This window comes from Alosa alosa, chromosome 7 (genome assembly GCF_017589495.1).
Source record: "Alosa alosa isolate M-15738 ecotype Scorff River chromosome 7, AALO_Geno_1.1, whole genome shotgun sequence".
Classification (NCBI taxonomy): Eukaryota; Metazoa; Chordata; class Actinopteri; order Clupeiformes; family Clupeidae; genus Alosa; species Alosa alosa.
The window spans coordinates 35799950-35813986 of record NC_063195.1 but is presented as its reverse complement, the minus strand read 5'-3'; the positions used below and the strand labels follow the sequence as shown (position 1 = coordinate 35813986).

General features: G+C 40.6%; 1 protein-coding gene across 2 annotated transcripts; it reads left to right on the top strand.

Annotated features, from left to right (window-relative positions):
• The first annotated feature begins 2301 nt into the window (after window positions 1-2301).
• pex6 (peroxisomal biogenesis factor 6) lies at window positions 2302-13761 on the top strand. 2 transcript variants are annotated; one of them, XM_048247351.1, is made up of 17 exons: window positions 2302-3524; window positions 3753-3922; window positions 4071-4154; window positions 4237-4330; window positions 4429-4562; window positions 5277-5388; window positions 5619-5821; window positions 6495-6681; window positions 7195-7271; window positions 7485-7617; window positions 8952-9157; window positions 10042-10103; window positions 10351-10459; window positions 11279-11395; window positions 12288-12365; window positions 12464-12603; window positions 13135-13761. In XM_048247351.1, exons 1-17 carry the CDS (start codon window positions 2316-2318, stop codon window positions 13269-13271), a joined length of 3252 nt encoding a protein of 1083 aa, XP_048103308.1. In that variant the 5' UTR covers window positions 2302-2315; the 3' UTR covers window positions 13272-13761. The 2 variants fall into 2 exon arrangements, with proteins under 2 accessions (XP_048103308.1, XP_048103307.1); XM_048247350.1 differs by having other exon boundaries at window positions 7470-7617.
• The last annotated feature ends 276 nt before the right edge of the window (window positions 13762-14037 follow it).

Below are 14037 nucleotides of genomic sequence, written 5' to 3'. Positions count from 1 at the left end.
CAAGAAACTTTTTTATTGTTATTTGGTATTTGTTATGTGGTAGCAAATTATGTTAACTATCAAGGAAATAGACCTTGTCAGGGCCAGTGGCGCAATGGATAATGCGTCTGACTACGGACAGAAGATCCTAGGTTCGACTCCTGGCTGGCTCGGCAGCAACTTAGGGGCAGCCGTGGACTACTAGTTAGCGCTTCGGACTTGTAACCGGAGGCCAGACCAGTAGGCATGGCTGAAGTGCCCTTGAGCAAGGCACCTAACCCCTCACTGCTCCCCAAGCGCCGCTGTTGTTGCAGGCTGCTCACTGCGCCGGGATTAGTGTGTGCTTCACCTCCTGTGTGCTGAGTGTATTTCACTTATTCATGGATTGGGATAAATGCAGAGACCAAATTTCCCTCACGGGAGTAAAAAGAGTATATATACTTATACTTACTTATACCTAATGTAGGACTGCACACAGATATTGCAACAGATCATGATGTAGGCCTATCTGATTAAGACCTGAGTGGTTGAAACGTACTTATTAAATTACACTGGGAGCAAAGAAGACTATCTTCACTTTTTCCCTTTGCAACTGTCAAAGAAATCCCATAAACACGGGAAGGCCTAGGGTAACATCAGATGGCCTAAAGATTAGGCTCTTCTGCATAGCATTAAGTGATTTTCATGCAGTAATTTGAATACTCTGACCTTGATCTAGCCTACTTTGGCTATTTAAAGCAACACCAAAGAAGCACGCACTATTTGTTTATCCAGCACCGGCTTGTAACATAACAATGTCCACAGACAAGGTAGAATATGTTGCATGATTTTATGAAAGTACGATGTATTGCGACATCAGATGCAAGTCAAATTTGTAGTTTCTCATGTCTCATTCCATCGAACTACAGATCCGCTACCCGATCTGGCAAACTTACATAGTGAGGTTATAGCCGATAGAGGGCCGCGAAGCGAATGCAGAAAGTGCCGTTCACCCTGTTACGAGTTGATGAACCACTGAAACGATTTTGGAAACATTATTTTAAGGTACAAAAAACTCTTTGGTGTTGCTTTAAAGGTAATTTATTGCCAAAACACCACACAATATAAATGATCTATAACAAACAATAAAGGACTTAATCACACACAAACTAGCCTACTATTTTACTCTCTACAAAAATAATAATTATGTAGGAAGTTTAGAAGTTTAAACCCCAGAATTGACCAAAAGTGCACCAAATTCAACACAAATGACTCAATACAGTTAAAGGAGGCCTGCTTCCTTTCTTTTCCAGATATTTTAGGATTTGGATATTGTTTTAGTATCGAGTATCAAGATATTTATGGCAGGTATTGTATCGAAGTCATAATTTTGGTATGGTGACAACACTACTGTATGCCAGAGCCACTCTGTTTTCTAGATGTATAGGTTTGGAGGCTCTACCACCAACAAGTGATGCTGCTCAATGGCATATTAGAAGAGCACATTATCAAGCTCTAGTATGGAGGCAAGCACACATACCAAATCCAGTGTTACTACTAGAAGTAAAATGTTTTTTACTTGTCGGTTGTTGTTGACGGTAGAAGCAGTTCTGCATTATTCCCGCTATCTAAGTTCATATGTACTGTAGGATATATTCTGAGTTAAAGGTTATCTGTGCAACTTGTTATTGTGATGAAATGCATTAAACGGCACATGAGTGCCTCATATGTTAGCAATAAAAATATGGTTGTGTTTTGATTAGAATTGCTGAGTTTATTACATGTTAACTGTAATCATGTTTCCATTAAATACGTTAATACACTATAGTATGACTTCTTTAATGCTCAAACATGTATTTAGTTTACTTAGTTTACTTTTATTTGGTTTTAGTGATTACTTTTGAAATTATCCCAATTTAGGGGAAAATAAGCAAAATAAATCGCTATTTTATGTTAAAATGCTTATTATGTGGCTTAGAACTCAGAATTGAGCTTGGTAAACAAAATATTCAGAATCAGCACCCTCAAATTAGGCAAGAAGGGTGGTTTACCAACTTTTCCTCAAATTTGCCATCAGAAGTTCTCTTCTGTGAAGCTACTCTCCCTCTATAGAACATTTGCCTGTTGATGGGTATCATACTCCATGCCACCCATGTTATTTGTCTAGAAATGATTTGGTCTAATGCAAAAATCGTACATAACTTTTTGTATATAGATATCGCTAATTAAGTTATAATCTCTTATTATAAACCTCATAAGACCTCATTTGAAAAGCATGCTCCGAGTTGTCTCGAACGCAGCATCGAACACGTCCTGTTTGCGTTGCACAACAGTTTGCGCATGTGCAACTAGAAAACATGGCTGCGCCCGTCAGATTAGTTTTCCCTGAGACGTTTCCATCGCATATACCTGCTTTGCACGTTCTTATCAATAGGCAGGAGTTCAATAATTTCTTTCCAGGTTGCAAGGACTCGTCGCTGACGTTGTTGTACTCATATTGCAAGTCAAAGCTGGGTATTCTGTTATGTGCTTGTTTTGTATCAGATGAAGAAACGCCGTGGTGTGAGTCACCTGTGGTGTTGCACAACGGTAACAAACTTGCATTAAGAGTTTTTGCAAGTAAATTGTTCTACAAACACCATGGACTTTCGAAGGCATCAAAGGGTGTCGTGCGTCTCTTTCAACCACTGGTGTTAAGTAAAGTTGTTGTAGGCGCGCGTAGTAGACAAAGTTTCAAGTGGGCGACCTCCGACAAGTTCTCAAATGGCTTGCACGTTCTTGCAGCTTGTCAGGACCAGGCGCTTTTGGCCAGACAAGGAGACCCACTGTCGTTACCTTTTCACTCTCTAGTCTTTGATACCACGCAGGGTCGCCATCTGGCTGACTTGGTTGTGCTGGAGTCCAGCCCTGTGACGCAGGGAGTCATTACCGTCAACACAAGTTTGGTGGTTACTGACTGTCGAGACATCAGTCCATATCAGACCTTGAATGAACAGCTGAACCACAATTCTACTCGTAATTTGATGTCTTTGATCGCTTCGGACTTTGCCCATTATGCCAATAGCCTGGGCAGTGGCAACTCTTTACTGGACAATACAGCATTGGTTGGCTCTGGATTCTCTGGTTTTGTGCAGGCACTGGAATGCAGGGTTGAGATCAGAGTTGTTGATATTCTCAACCTCTGCCAGAAAGGTGAAATCATTTTTAGAGAAGGACAACATGCTGGGTTGGACATGGACAACACAATCTTTCTCAGCAAGAATTTGCTGCTTAAACTTGGGTTGTTTAATGGTGAATGGGTTGTGGTGTCTACATTGTGTGCACCCTCTGAAAGGACCAAGGCATCAGTGAATTTAGAGCCAACTCAAAGTCCTGAAAATTCAGAAAACAAGAGAGCCTCTAAAGCCCGACTAGATAAACACCTTGCCTTGGTAGTGGTGGTAGACTTTGCCAAGAGTTTCAACACAGCTATCAGTGACAATGTTGGTGTTATCTCCTTAGTTCATTGGTTTAATCTGACCAGTGGAGAGCCACTTCCTCGGGGCAGCAAGACTGTGAAAATCAAGGTGAGTTTTTATTAAAGCAGGTGGTTAGACTGTGCAATGAAATGAAAATCTTACATTGTTAGTCCTCTGACGCAAACATTAAATATAAGTAATTAATATGTTTGTGTCCTAGAGCCTAATCAGGAAATAACCTAGTGGCCTATGTCTTACTATTTGAAAATATGTCCATTACAAGCAATTTATGCAAGCAGTTTATTTTTCATATCGCATTACATTTTATTCCTATAGAGATGGAATCCCCTGTCTACTCTTCCAAGACATCAGCTGTCAGAGAGCTCTTCCCGATCAGCCTCACCACCATTTGCCACAGAGCTCCACATTGAGGCAGTCAGATCACCAGGCGTAAGCTTACACAGGCTCTGGGATGCACTTCTCCACCAATATTTTAGTACACCAAGGTTGGTAGCCATGTGCTTCCCTTGTAGCCCAGCCTAGTCCTCAATCAAGCGAACACTCATGTTCACCAGAATATGAGTGTATCATATCATGAATGATTTAGAATTACAGAATAAGGTCATCAATTCTAGAATAATTGTTCTTGTTCAGGCTGGTGTGGCAGGGAGCTGTCTTAAGTGTTCCTACAACTGGACATCCTGAGGTTATTGAGACCTACTATGAAGGAATAACAAGGTAATCCACTTTTTTTTAATTGACATTTGGTAAATACAACTGTACTTTTTGTCAGCCTCTTTTACAAATCTGACACCTACAGGTGGCCAGTCTTGTGCTTTAAAGTGAAGAGAGCATGTGGCACAGCAGACTCAGGACCCTACCTGGCGGATACAACACACTCCCGTCTGTACTTGGTGAGGAGACTCTCTTCCACTACACAAGTTGGGGATTTGGTAGTGCAAGTGACATGAATGTTTGCCAAGTATTTTTGTAAGCATTTCTATCTGCACAGGAGGGCAGCACCAATAGCCCAGCTCCATGGTCTGGCTCAAATGATGCCTCATTCTGGACAAATGTGTCACCTGCTGGGCTGTCAAGCACTGTAGAGCAACTAGTGACCATCATGCATCCCTATATCAGTGAGAGGTTAGTATATTATAGATTAAAGTATTTATTATGTTATTGTGTTATGGTTTGTATAATATTGTTGTATTTTCATTAGGCTGTTGATTAATTTGGCATTATTGTTTATTATTGATATTCTCCTTAATGTAGTCTTACCATGTCATTGTTTTGATTTGATTATTGATTGAATGGACATTATTGTTTTATTATTGCTTTTCCCCTCATTTTCATTGCTTATTTTATTAGGCTATTGATTGAATTGATATTGTTGTTTATTATTACTATACTTATTATATTTTGACCAACATTCTAATCTGTTCCCTGTTCAATTTTAAATATTATGTTATTTTGTATTTGTGTGTCGCTTTGGACAAAGGCGTCTGCCAAATCCATAACATAACCATAACCATTTATAATTTAGTTATAGATTAAGGTATTTATCATTCAGGCGGGTGGTTATACTACCTCTGTGGGCTTATCTGCAATTCAATTCAACAGAATATTGTTATGTTAAAGGCATTTGGCATCTCTTGTATAAAGCAACTTACAGTTTTTTTTACAGTTGTAGGCTTTTTAAACTTAATTCTTAACTATTATTTTCAAGTTGAAAATAATAGTTAAGAATTAAGTTTAAAAAGCCTACAATATCATACATTTTTACTTTTGACATTTTGTTTAATGTTTTTTTTTTTATGCCCTTGTGATTAAAAACTGACTTTCCTTAAAACCCCAAAGCTCATCCACGTTCCAAGGAAGGGGCACCATCTTGCTCAAAGGACCAAATGGTTGTGGTAAAGTCACTGCTGTCCAGGCAGCATGCCGGAGGTTGCACCTGCATCTGCTGAAGGTGATACTGCTGAAACTAGTTCTCTTGTCATTAAAGAGCTGCCGTGTCATGAGGGTATTTTATGCTCTGATTACACCTGGACCGACAGTTTCATATTGTGTTTTGTCAAATTTGTGTCACATCTGTAATAAATCATGTTTTATATTCTTTCTACCTCTTCCCTAATGGTTAACTCCGAACAACCCAAACATGCCACCATTTCCTGTCTCTTCCATTGTGCCCTTGTGCAGTATGACTGTGTCACGCTCTGTGCTGACACTGCAGCTGCCTGTGAGGCCAAGATGAGATCTGCATTTCAGAAGGCGGAACTCCATCAGCCATGTGTCCTTCTGCTCAGGAACGCTCAGCTGCTAGGGCAACCACGGGATGGCACAGAAACGGATGCCAGAGTGCTAGCTGCACTGTGTCAGTTAATAGACAAGGTCCCGTCCAGGTGAGCTCTATGATAAAACAGCCCAACTTTGCCACTACCACCTGCACAGCCCCATTTGTAGACATTTACTAGGAAAAAACGGTTGTTTACCGTACACTAACATGCAGAAACATTGTATACATAAAAAAACATTTTGTATCTCAAACACACTGCCACATTTATTGGGGTTATGTAAAAACATTAGAAGAGTGATCTTTTCAAAAACCTATACGGTAAATTTGAAAACACCAGCAACCAACTTCCACATCTTACCAAACTAACCACATCTTCCACATCTTACCAAACTAACCACATTACTACAATACTCAGCTGCTCATGCCGGCCTCCAACACTGCTGCTTGTTTATCTAACAAGATAACTAAAATATTTTCCAGCAGTACACACTACTAGACCTGAACTAAACATGGTGGAGTGGCTTTTGGGAACTGATGATATCCAAGTCATAGTCAGTTTCAAATCCAGACTCCAAACCTAGCTGTTCTCATGTGCATGTATTAACTGATTTAATGCACTCTACGTTTTATAAAAAACATTTTGGTAGTTCTTTTATTTGTTCATTGGTGAGACACTTTAAATTGCCAATGTGTATGAATTGGGCTTAGAATATAAATAAATGCGCCTTGCGCTGCCTTGCCTTAATTATTGACATGTCTGCCTCTTGCCTCATTGACAGGGTCATAGTGGTAGCTACTGTGAGTAACACAAAGGAGCTCTCCTCAGGTATGCTGGCAGTGTTTGTCCACCAGGTAGTGATCGAGCGCCCGACAGAGGAACAGAGACGAGCCCTGCTAAGCATGCTCAGTGAGGGCCTTCCCTTGGGCAAGAATGTCAACCTGAGCAAGCTGGCTAGGCAGACTGTGGTGAGAGAGACATTTTTATTACAATACTTTCTACCATTCACTGATTTGCCTAAAGGCTATTAGAACCATTTTTAATTCTATACTGTACACAAGGTGTACAATTCATATTCTACACCAGTGTTACACATTTTTTCCTTAGGCTTATTTAATCCCCCAAAATTTGAAATAAGATCTCACTTTTTTTTCTTAAGAATTAGAAGAAAAAGAGAGTATGTTGAGATCTTAATTTCTCAAGCTGCTAGGTTGGAGAATCAGGTGATACCTCAGTATGAGCTAGTTAATTTCTTGTGAGACAAAGAAAAGACATATCCGAGACCACATTTTTCTTTTGGAATTAGTGGTTCAGGGAGGAACCGCAGTAGTTATGTGAGCAGGGAACTCAGCACAAGTGTTCCGTGCAGCCTGTTTGATAGTATGTATTTGAGTGTCTGAATGTGAGACATTCACTGCACAGAGTTTGAGGTGTGTACCAGTAAATGAAATCAGCTGACAGGTACTCTATTCCTCTCCTAGGGATTTGTCCTTGGAGACCTTTGTGCGTTATTGACTCTGGCTGGAAAAGTTGCACACAAAAGGATTCTGAAAACAAGGTTTGAGTTCAGTTTACTCTCCTTTGGCCACTACCCCAATTCAACATATTTAGATATGTTTTAACTTAAGGTTCATCTGATTTTCTGTGCTGTTGTAATGCTTAATGCGGTATTCTGTAGTATGGACACAGGACTTGTGTTAAGTCTGTATATAATTGTTATTGCTTGAGGTAATTGTACATCATTAATGGTGATTAGCTGGCTGTCCTGTAGCTTTCCTGGAGGACTGAGTTTGCAGCAGGAGGAGGACCTGTGTGCGTCAGGAGTGATTGTCCAGGCTGAGGACTTCAGTGTGGCTCTGGACACTTTGCAAGAGATGCACTCGCAGGCCCTCGGGGCCCCAAAGGTGAGAGGCTTCAGGTTGGGGACATATTTTGGCATTTTTCATATTGGCCTCCATTTATGAAGTGCACTGAGAATAATAATAATAATAATAAAAATAAGTTTATTTTATATAGCGCCTTTCTCAAACCCAAGGTTGCTTTACATAGTAGGAAGGCAGGGAAACACAATAACAAACAAACAAAACAATACAACAGAGACAAGTGGGGTATACTACGAAGCATGTTAGACATATCTAGGCTATGTAGACATATTGAGGCTTGACAAAGCCTTGACTCAGGGGTATACGTTAAGTGATACTACGATAGCAGTTATGTGATATATTTGTCAGCTCAGATCTGTGCACGTTCTCGTGTTGGGATGGCGTTATTGTCGTGAAATGTGGAGACGACAAGACCGCCTCTATTTAAAAACAATTACTTCCGCATTCATGAGCGATAGCTTAATCTACACTGCGGTAATTTTTTGTGTCTAACCTATAACATCAAATAAATCAATTGTCATCAGTTGTTGTATGGTATGCACGTTCATAGTGGGATATTTGCACGCACAGCACTATTAAAGCACATTCGAGATCCAAAATGTTAGTAGAGGCGGAGCTCCACCTGTAAGATCCTACACGTGGGATAACTTCGTTTTTCAAGACAATTGATTGGTCGGTGTGCGGTAGATTACACGATTTGAGCTATAACTTAGCACATAACCTCCTCCCGACCAGGTTTGGTTGACAGCATAAGATACCATGGTGATATAGCGACACTAAAACAGATCCACTTTCGTGTCACAGCATAGCCTGGCTTTGAGCGCAACATACCTCGCTAACCCACTAATCGAGATTCGTAGTATACCCCAAAGGGCAGGGAAACACAATAACAATAAAAAAACAAACAAACAAACAAAACAATACAACAAAGACAAGTTATCTGTATGGAACTATGTGTTGGGTGTGGAGGAGAAGTGATCATTAAACAGATAGGTCTTGAGATGTGCTTTGAAGAAAGGAAGAGAAGGACAGGCACCTAAGGGGGTTGGGGAGGGGGGTTCCAGAGTTTGGGGGCCAAGGCACTGAAGGACCTGCCACCCAGGGTGGAGAGTCTGGAGCGGGGGATAGCCAAGAGGTTTTGGTCAGAGGATCTGAGTGAGCGGGAAGGAGTGTAAGGGGTCAGGAGGTCGCAGATGTAGGGGGGAGCAAGGTTGTGGAGGGCTTTGAAGGTGAGTAGTAGTACTTTGTATTTGATCCGGGACGGAACTGGTAGCCAATAGAGTGGATGGAGAATGCTCAATGCAGTCTAGCATTGATGGGTAAGATCTAGTCCTCACTCTTCTCCCTGCTCTCAGATCCCCTCTGTCAGATGGCAGGACGTCGGGGGCCTTCAGCAGGTGAAGAAGGACATCCTGGACACCATTCAGCTCCCTCTGGAACACCCCGAACTGGCAGCCATGGGCCTGAAGAGATCTGGGCTGCTGCTGTATGGACCACCTGGTACTGGCAAAACTCTGCTGGCCAAAGCAGTGGCCACAGAATGCTCTTTGACTTTCCTGAGGTAAACTACCACATTGGACATTGACTGACTATTGAAAGACTGTTGAACATGCCATAAGAATAAGTCAGTCTAGAAAGAAGAGGGCAAATACAGACATTCTATTACTATTACCAGTACTAGACTATCCAAACTAGTAAGGAATAGGTATCAAAACCAGCTTTAATTGATGGGTATAATTGACCATTAGGCTTTAAATGATAATTCCAAATTAGTTAGGGAATAGGCATCAAAACAAGCTTTAATAGTCATTGTAGCAGCCTCTGACACTGATTTTAGTGATTATAAACAACATTCCTAATAGTTTGGCCTTATGCCCATCACTGCACCCATGCCATTTTCAATACAGTCCCTTGCTATTGCCTATTAAACCATGCTAGCTGGTTAGCATGCTAACTTTTCAGACATGATGTGAAATCAACCAGATATTTATGTCAGATAAATGTCTGCATGTAAGAGAAAGCCAATGTTCAACTGATGTTGCTAGGGGAGAGTGGGGTGTGTCACACAGTCATTGGACAGTTCAGTACAGAAAGAAAAAGCAAGTGTCCAACTCTGCTTTGAGAAATAAAAAGAGGGAAAAAAAACATAAATAGAACATTAAATAGAATTCATCTGATGAGAATAATTGGTTCTGCTTTGACTAGTGTGGAACTTCAAACAGCTGGTCAAAGAAGACTTGGGCTCAATGTGTGAGATAAACAAAATGGCTCATGCTTCATGCAGGCTACCTCAGGAAAGGCAATTCATGTTTTGACAGAGCAATTATTTCAGATAATGCTGAGAGACCATATTCAACTTAAGATCTTAAACATTTGTTTCATCTTACATGCAGACATTTATCTGACATAAACTTGCTCTTCTGATGTCTGACTTTGCTATTTTAGTGTAAAGGGACCCGAGTTACTCAACATGTATGTGGGACAGAGTGAGGAGAATGTCAGAGAGGGTAAGTATGGCTGTGTTGGCTTGTTCTGAGAATATCATCTTATCTTAGCTATAACTAGATAATACATTCACACCTGTAGGGTTTGGCAGGAAAAACATGTCCCAAAGTTTTAATTTTCACAAATTAAATCCATGTATCCATTTCATATGAACAACAAATTTGATTGTTAAACATCACAAAAATCTCTCTTTCATCTCTCTCTCTCTCTCTCTCTCTCTCTCTCTGCCTCATCTCATCCTCCTCTCAGTGTTTGCTTCAGCCCGTGGTGCAGCTCCTTGCATAATATTCTTTGATGAGTTGGACTCACTGGCTCCCAACAGAGGCAGAAGTGGAGACTCAGGAGGTGTGATGGACAGGTAAACGTTTTTTAACATTTGGTCACCTCCATACCCGTGTATAGCTACCTAAACAAGTTCTGGGGTTCTGATAGCTGAGCCTGAGGTGCATAATGTATGCTCTATATGTATACATGGCTTTGGCACTGAGCTTGATGACTGTTCACAACCTCTATAGGATGTAGGAGTTGTGAAATGTGAAGCAGAAGCGTGACACCGTGTCCAAACTACATGCAATGCAAGTGACTGTTGTGTAGCATTGAAGTCTCGCTGTCCACACTGAATCTGTTAAATAGGACCTTCTATTGCTTCATATTTCTCGTTCAAAATAGCAGAACAACGTGACAAACTGAAAGAAAATAGAGATGTGGCATCCAACAAGCGTTCTGCTCAAAACGTCACACTGCACAGCACCATGTGTCTGCAGTTAAGACATTCCAATACAGTACCGAAGCCATGACGTAGCGTTGTCAAGGCAGCAATTTCTCTGGCTCTAAACATACCAATCGCTAGAGGTGACCATAGCGGTGGCTTTCTTAATCTATTTAAATGTTTTGGCAATGTTTTTAAGACGTTAGTACATCTTTATTACACTTTGGGAATCACATAATACAACACATATTAATGCCAACACAATCAAATGTGTTTTAGCATGGGCTTCCTCCGTAGAAGAGATCAGCATTTAACTTCACAGCCTGCACTTTTGTTCTGAGTACACAGCATGACAGATCTGGTCTTGAGCAAACCCAGCCAAGGGTCTACAGTCGGATGATGATGATCTCCCTTCAAACTTTCAACTGTGTTTGACTTTGTTTTTTGTTTGTTTGTTTGTTTTGGCAGGGTTGTGTCTCAGTTGCTTGCAGAGCTTGATGGCCTCCACTCCACTGGTGATGTTTTTGTGATTGGAGCAACCAATCGTCCGGACTTGCTCGACCAGTCCCTGCTCAGACCTGGAAGGTTGGCACTTCTTAGACCTTAGACATAGTATATCCACTATATTAATACCTCATACTTATTTTTGTCCTAGCACAGATGTTTTCCACATGAATTGTTCTTTGTATTTCAGGATGTATGTGTACCTATAAAGATGCTAAATGAAAATAATTTTATCTGGCACACAAAGTTATAACATCTTAACTAACACTAGCCTGACGAGCCAGACCCACATTAAAAGGTAGAGTCTGGGCACTCACCGTTCGCAGTGCTCAGTCCGAGGGCCAATCGGTTGTCTTTCAAATTTCCTCTGCACGCAATAGGACAGCGTTGAGTCCCATGCGTTTTCCTACCAGCGGAGCTAGTTGGCTAGTTCACACTTTTGCCATCTTAAAACAAGCTTAACTCGTGTCACACTGTTGGCCAACAGCAACATCCATCTTCTTTGTTTTCAAGTAGCAGGGAATTCAAGCCAAACCGTTCCCACTCTGCCATCAATCATTATGTTAAGCCCGCCTAACGACTCTATACACGATTTGATTGGCCTGATAGAAGTTTAATTTTTTAAGCTCACAAGCCAACAGAGAGTTGCTAGACTAGCCCTGGAAGCAAATGTAATTTGCTGCCGCTAGGGTGCGTCTAGATTTCTAGGCTAAACTAACACATAACAAGTTATGAAACTGATAAAAGTTATCAGTATTTAGCCAATAATTTGTACAAGGAGGAGGGACGTACTGTTTGCAAGGCCATAGCTGATAGTTTGGCTTTGACTTAAAATGTAGTTGCTTTGTAAGCACTGCTATTTCATTCAAATAATCCATGTTGCTTGTCCATTCTTGTTTTATGATCCTTTTATTAGCTGATCTCGTTATCTAGTGTCAGTTCTCATCTTGTGTTATTTTGTCCCGTTTTTTAGATTTGATAAACTCGTATATGTTGGGATCAATGACAACAAGGACTCACAGTTGCAAGTTCTAAAGGCCATCACAAGAAAGTAAGTGTGTGAAGTATGCGTGTGATGGGGTGTCCTGTCCATCCCTGCTGTTGTGTTTACCTGTCTAAAACAACGTTGCCTTCTTTGTGTGCGGTCAGGTTCAGATTGGAGCCTGGAGTGAGCCTTGCGGAAGTGGTGGCACGTTGCCCACCTCAGATGACCGGAGCAGACCTCTATGCACTCTGCTCTGATGCTATGATGGCTGCTGTGAAGAGGAAGATTCAATGGATCAGTGAAGGTGGGTTCCTTGAGAGATTAGACAACTGGTGTGAGCGCAGGGGGCCGTTGATGTGCTGGGGTAAATGTGCTTATGCTAAGAGATTAAATTATTCTGTTAATCTTCATGTAAATAAAATATAATGTAATGGTATGCTTACAGAAAGAATTTTTTCAGGTGTGTTTTGTACTTAAGAATCATACGTGTCATTTATGCTTATTTATTGATTGACTAATGATAATAGATTCTGCAACTTTAAACTCCAAAACCTGCCCTGATGCTGCAAAAGACCTCAATGTGGTACAAGGAAGTAGTTTTAATCACAGCGCTCCTCTGTTTAGGCGCTCAATTCAATTGGTACTTCTGACTGTAGCACAGGACAACAAACACAAAATCTATTAATAATATATAAAATGTCTTCTACAAGAGAATTTCAGAGAATGATTGAGTAAAGTCTTCTCTGCTTTAGTTTTCTTCCCTCCTTCAGTTTGTTTTTCATCATGACCTCGTGTACACCCTCTGTGTCTCTCCCATTTCCTCTGCTCCTTCAAGGCCTGGAGGCAGAGGACGGAGAGCTGTTGCTCTCAGCGGAGGATTTCCAGCAGGCTTTATGCAACATACAGCCGTCCGTGTCTGAACAGGAGCTACTCAAGTACAAACTTATCCAGCAGAAGCTCAACACAAAGTAACCCCACCAATTACACTTGGGCTCTTACACCATCCAACTCAGGCACTTCATTCCCAGAAAATAACCCACAACTCACACAAATCTAACACATACATGTATTTACAGTGCCATCACATTAAACTTTACACTGCTGTCATAACCTCAACCATATGACTGCATACACATCAAGTCAATGTAATTTCAGCATTGTCATTAGACATTTCAATGACCAAACAGTTTGTAAACATGCTTGTGTCATGTACAAATATTTGTTTTCAGACTTCTTTCTGCATACTGTATTTGGTCACACTTTATATTAAGCACATTCATTGACTAGTGATTTAATGTGGCAGGTTTCAAAAAGTGAATCTTGAAGTGTACTTGTGAATACAGGATATCATGCCTGTTTAAAATGCACTACAGCTTCCTTTTGCAGTTTCGTTTAGGTGTAATACCAAGCTGTTTAAACAGTGTGGTCTATTCAATTAGATTTGTAGGTGTAGTACCAATCTGTTTAAACAGTGTGGTCAATTCACTTAGATCTTTGTGGTCTATTTCACCTACAGTATGCTGTGATATGGATCACAAAGGACAAAAGGACAAATTAATATAAAGTGTTACCAAGTTTATTTAATGTAATGTTGTAAATAATGTCTAAAAATGTAAATTCAGAGAAGTACTACTGGAAGTTTAAATTACTTTGCACCTGCCATCACATGGTAGCTCAAAATAAAAGATGAAGACACAGTGAACACAAAAAACAATCTTTTTATGGTATAAAATTTCTC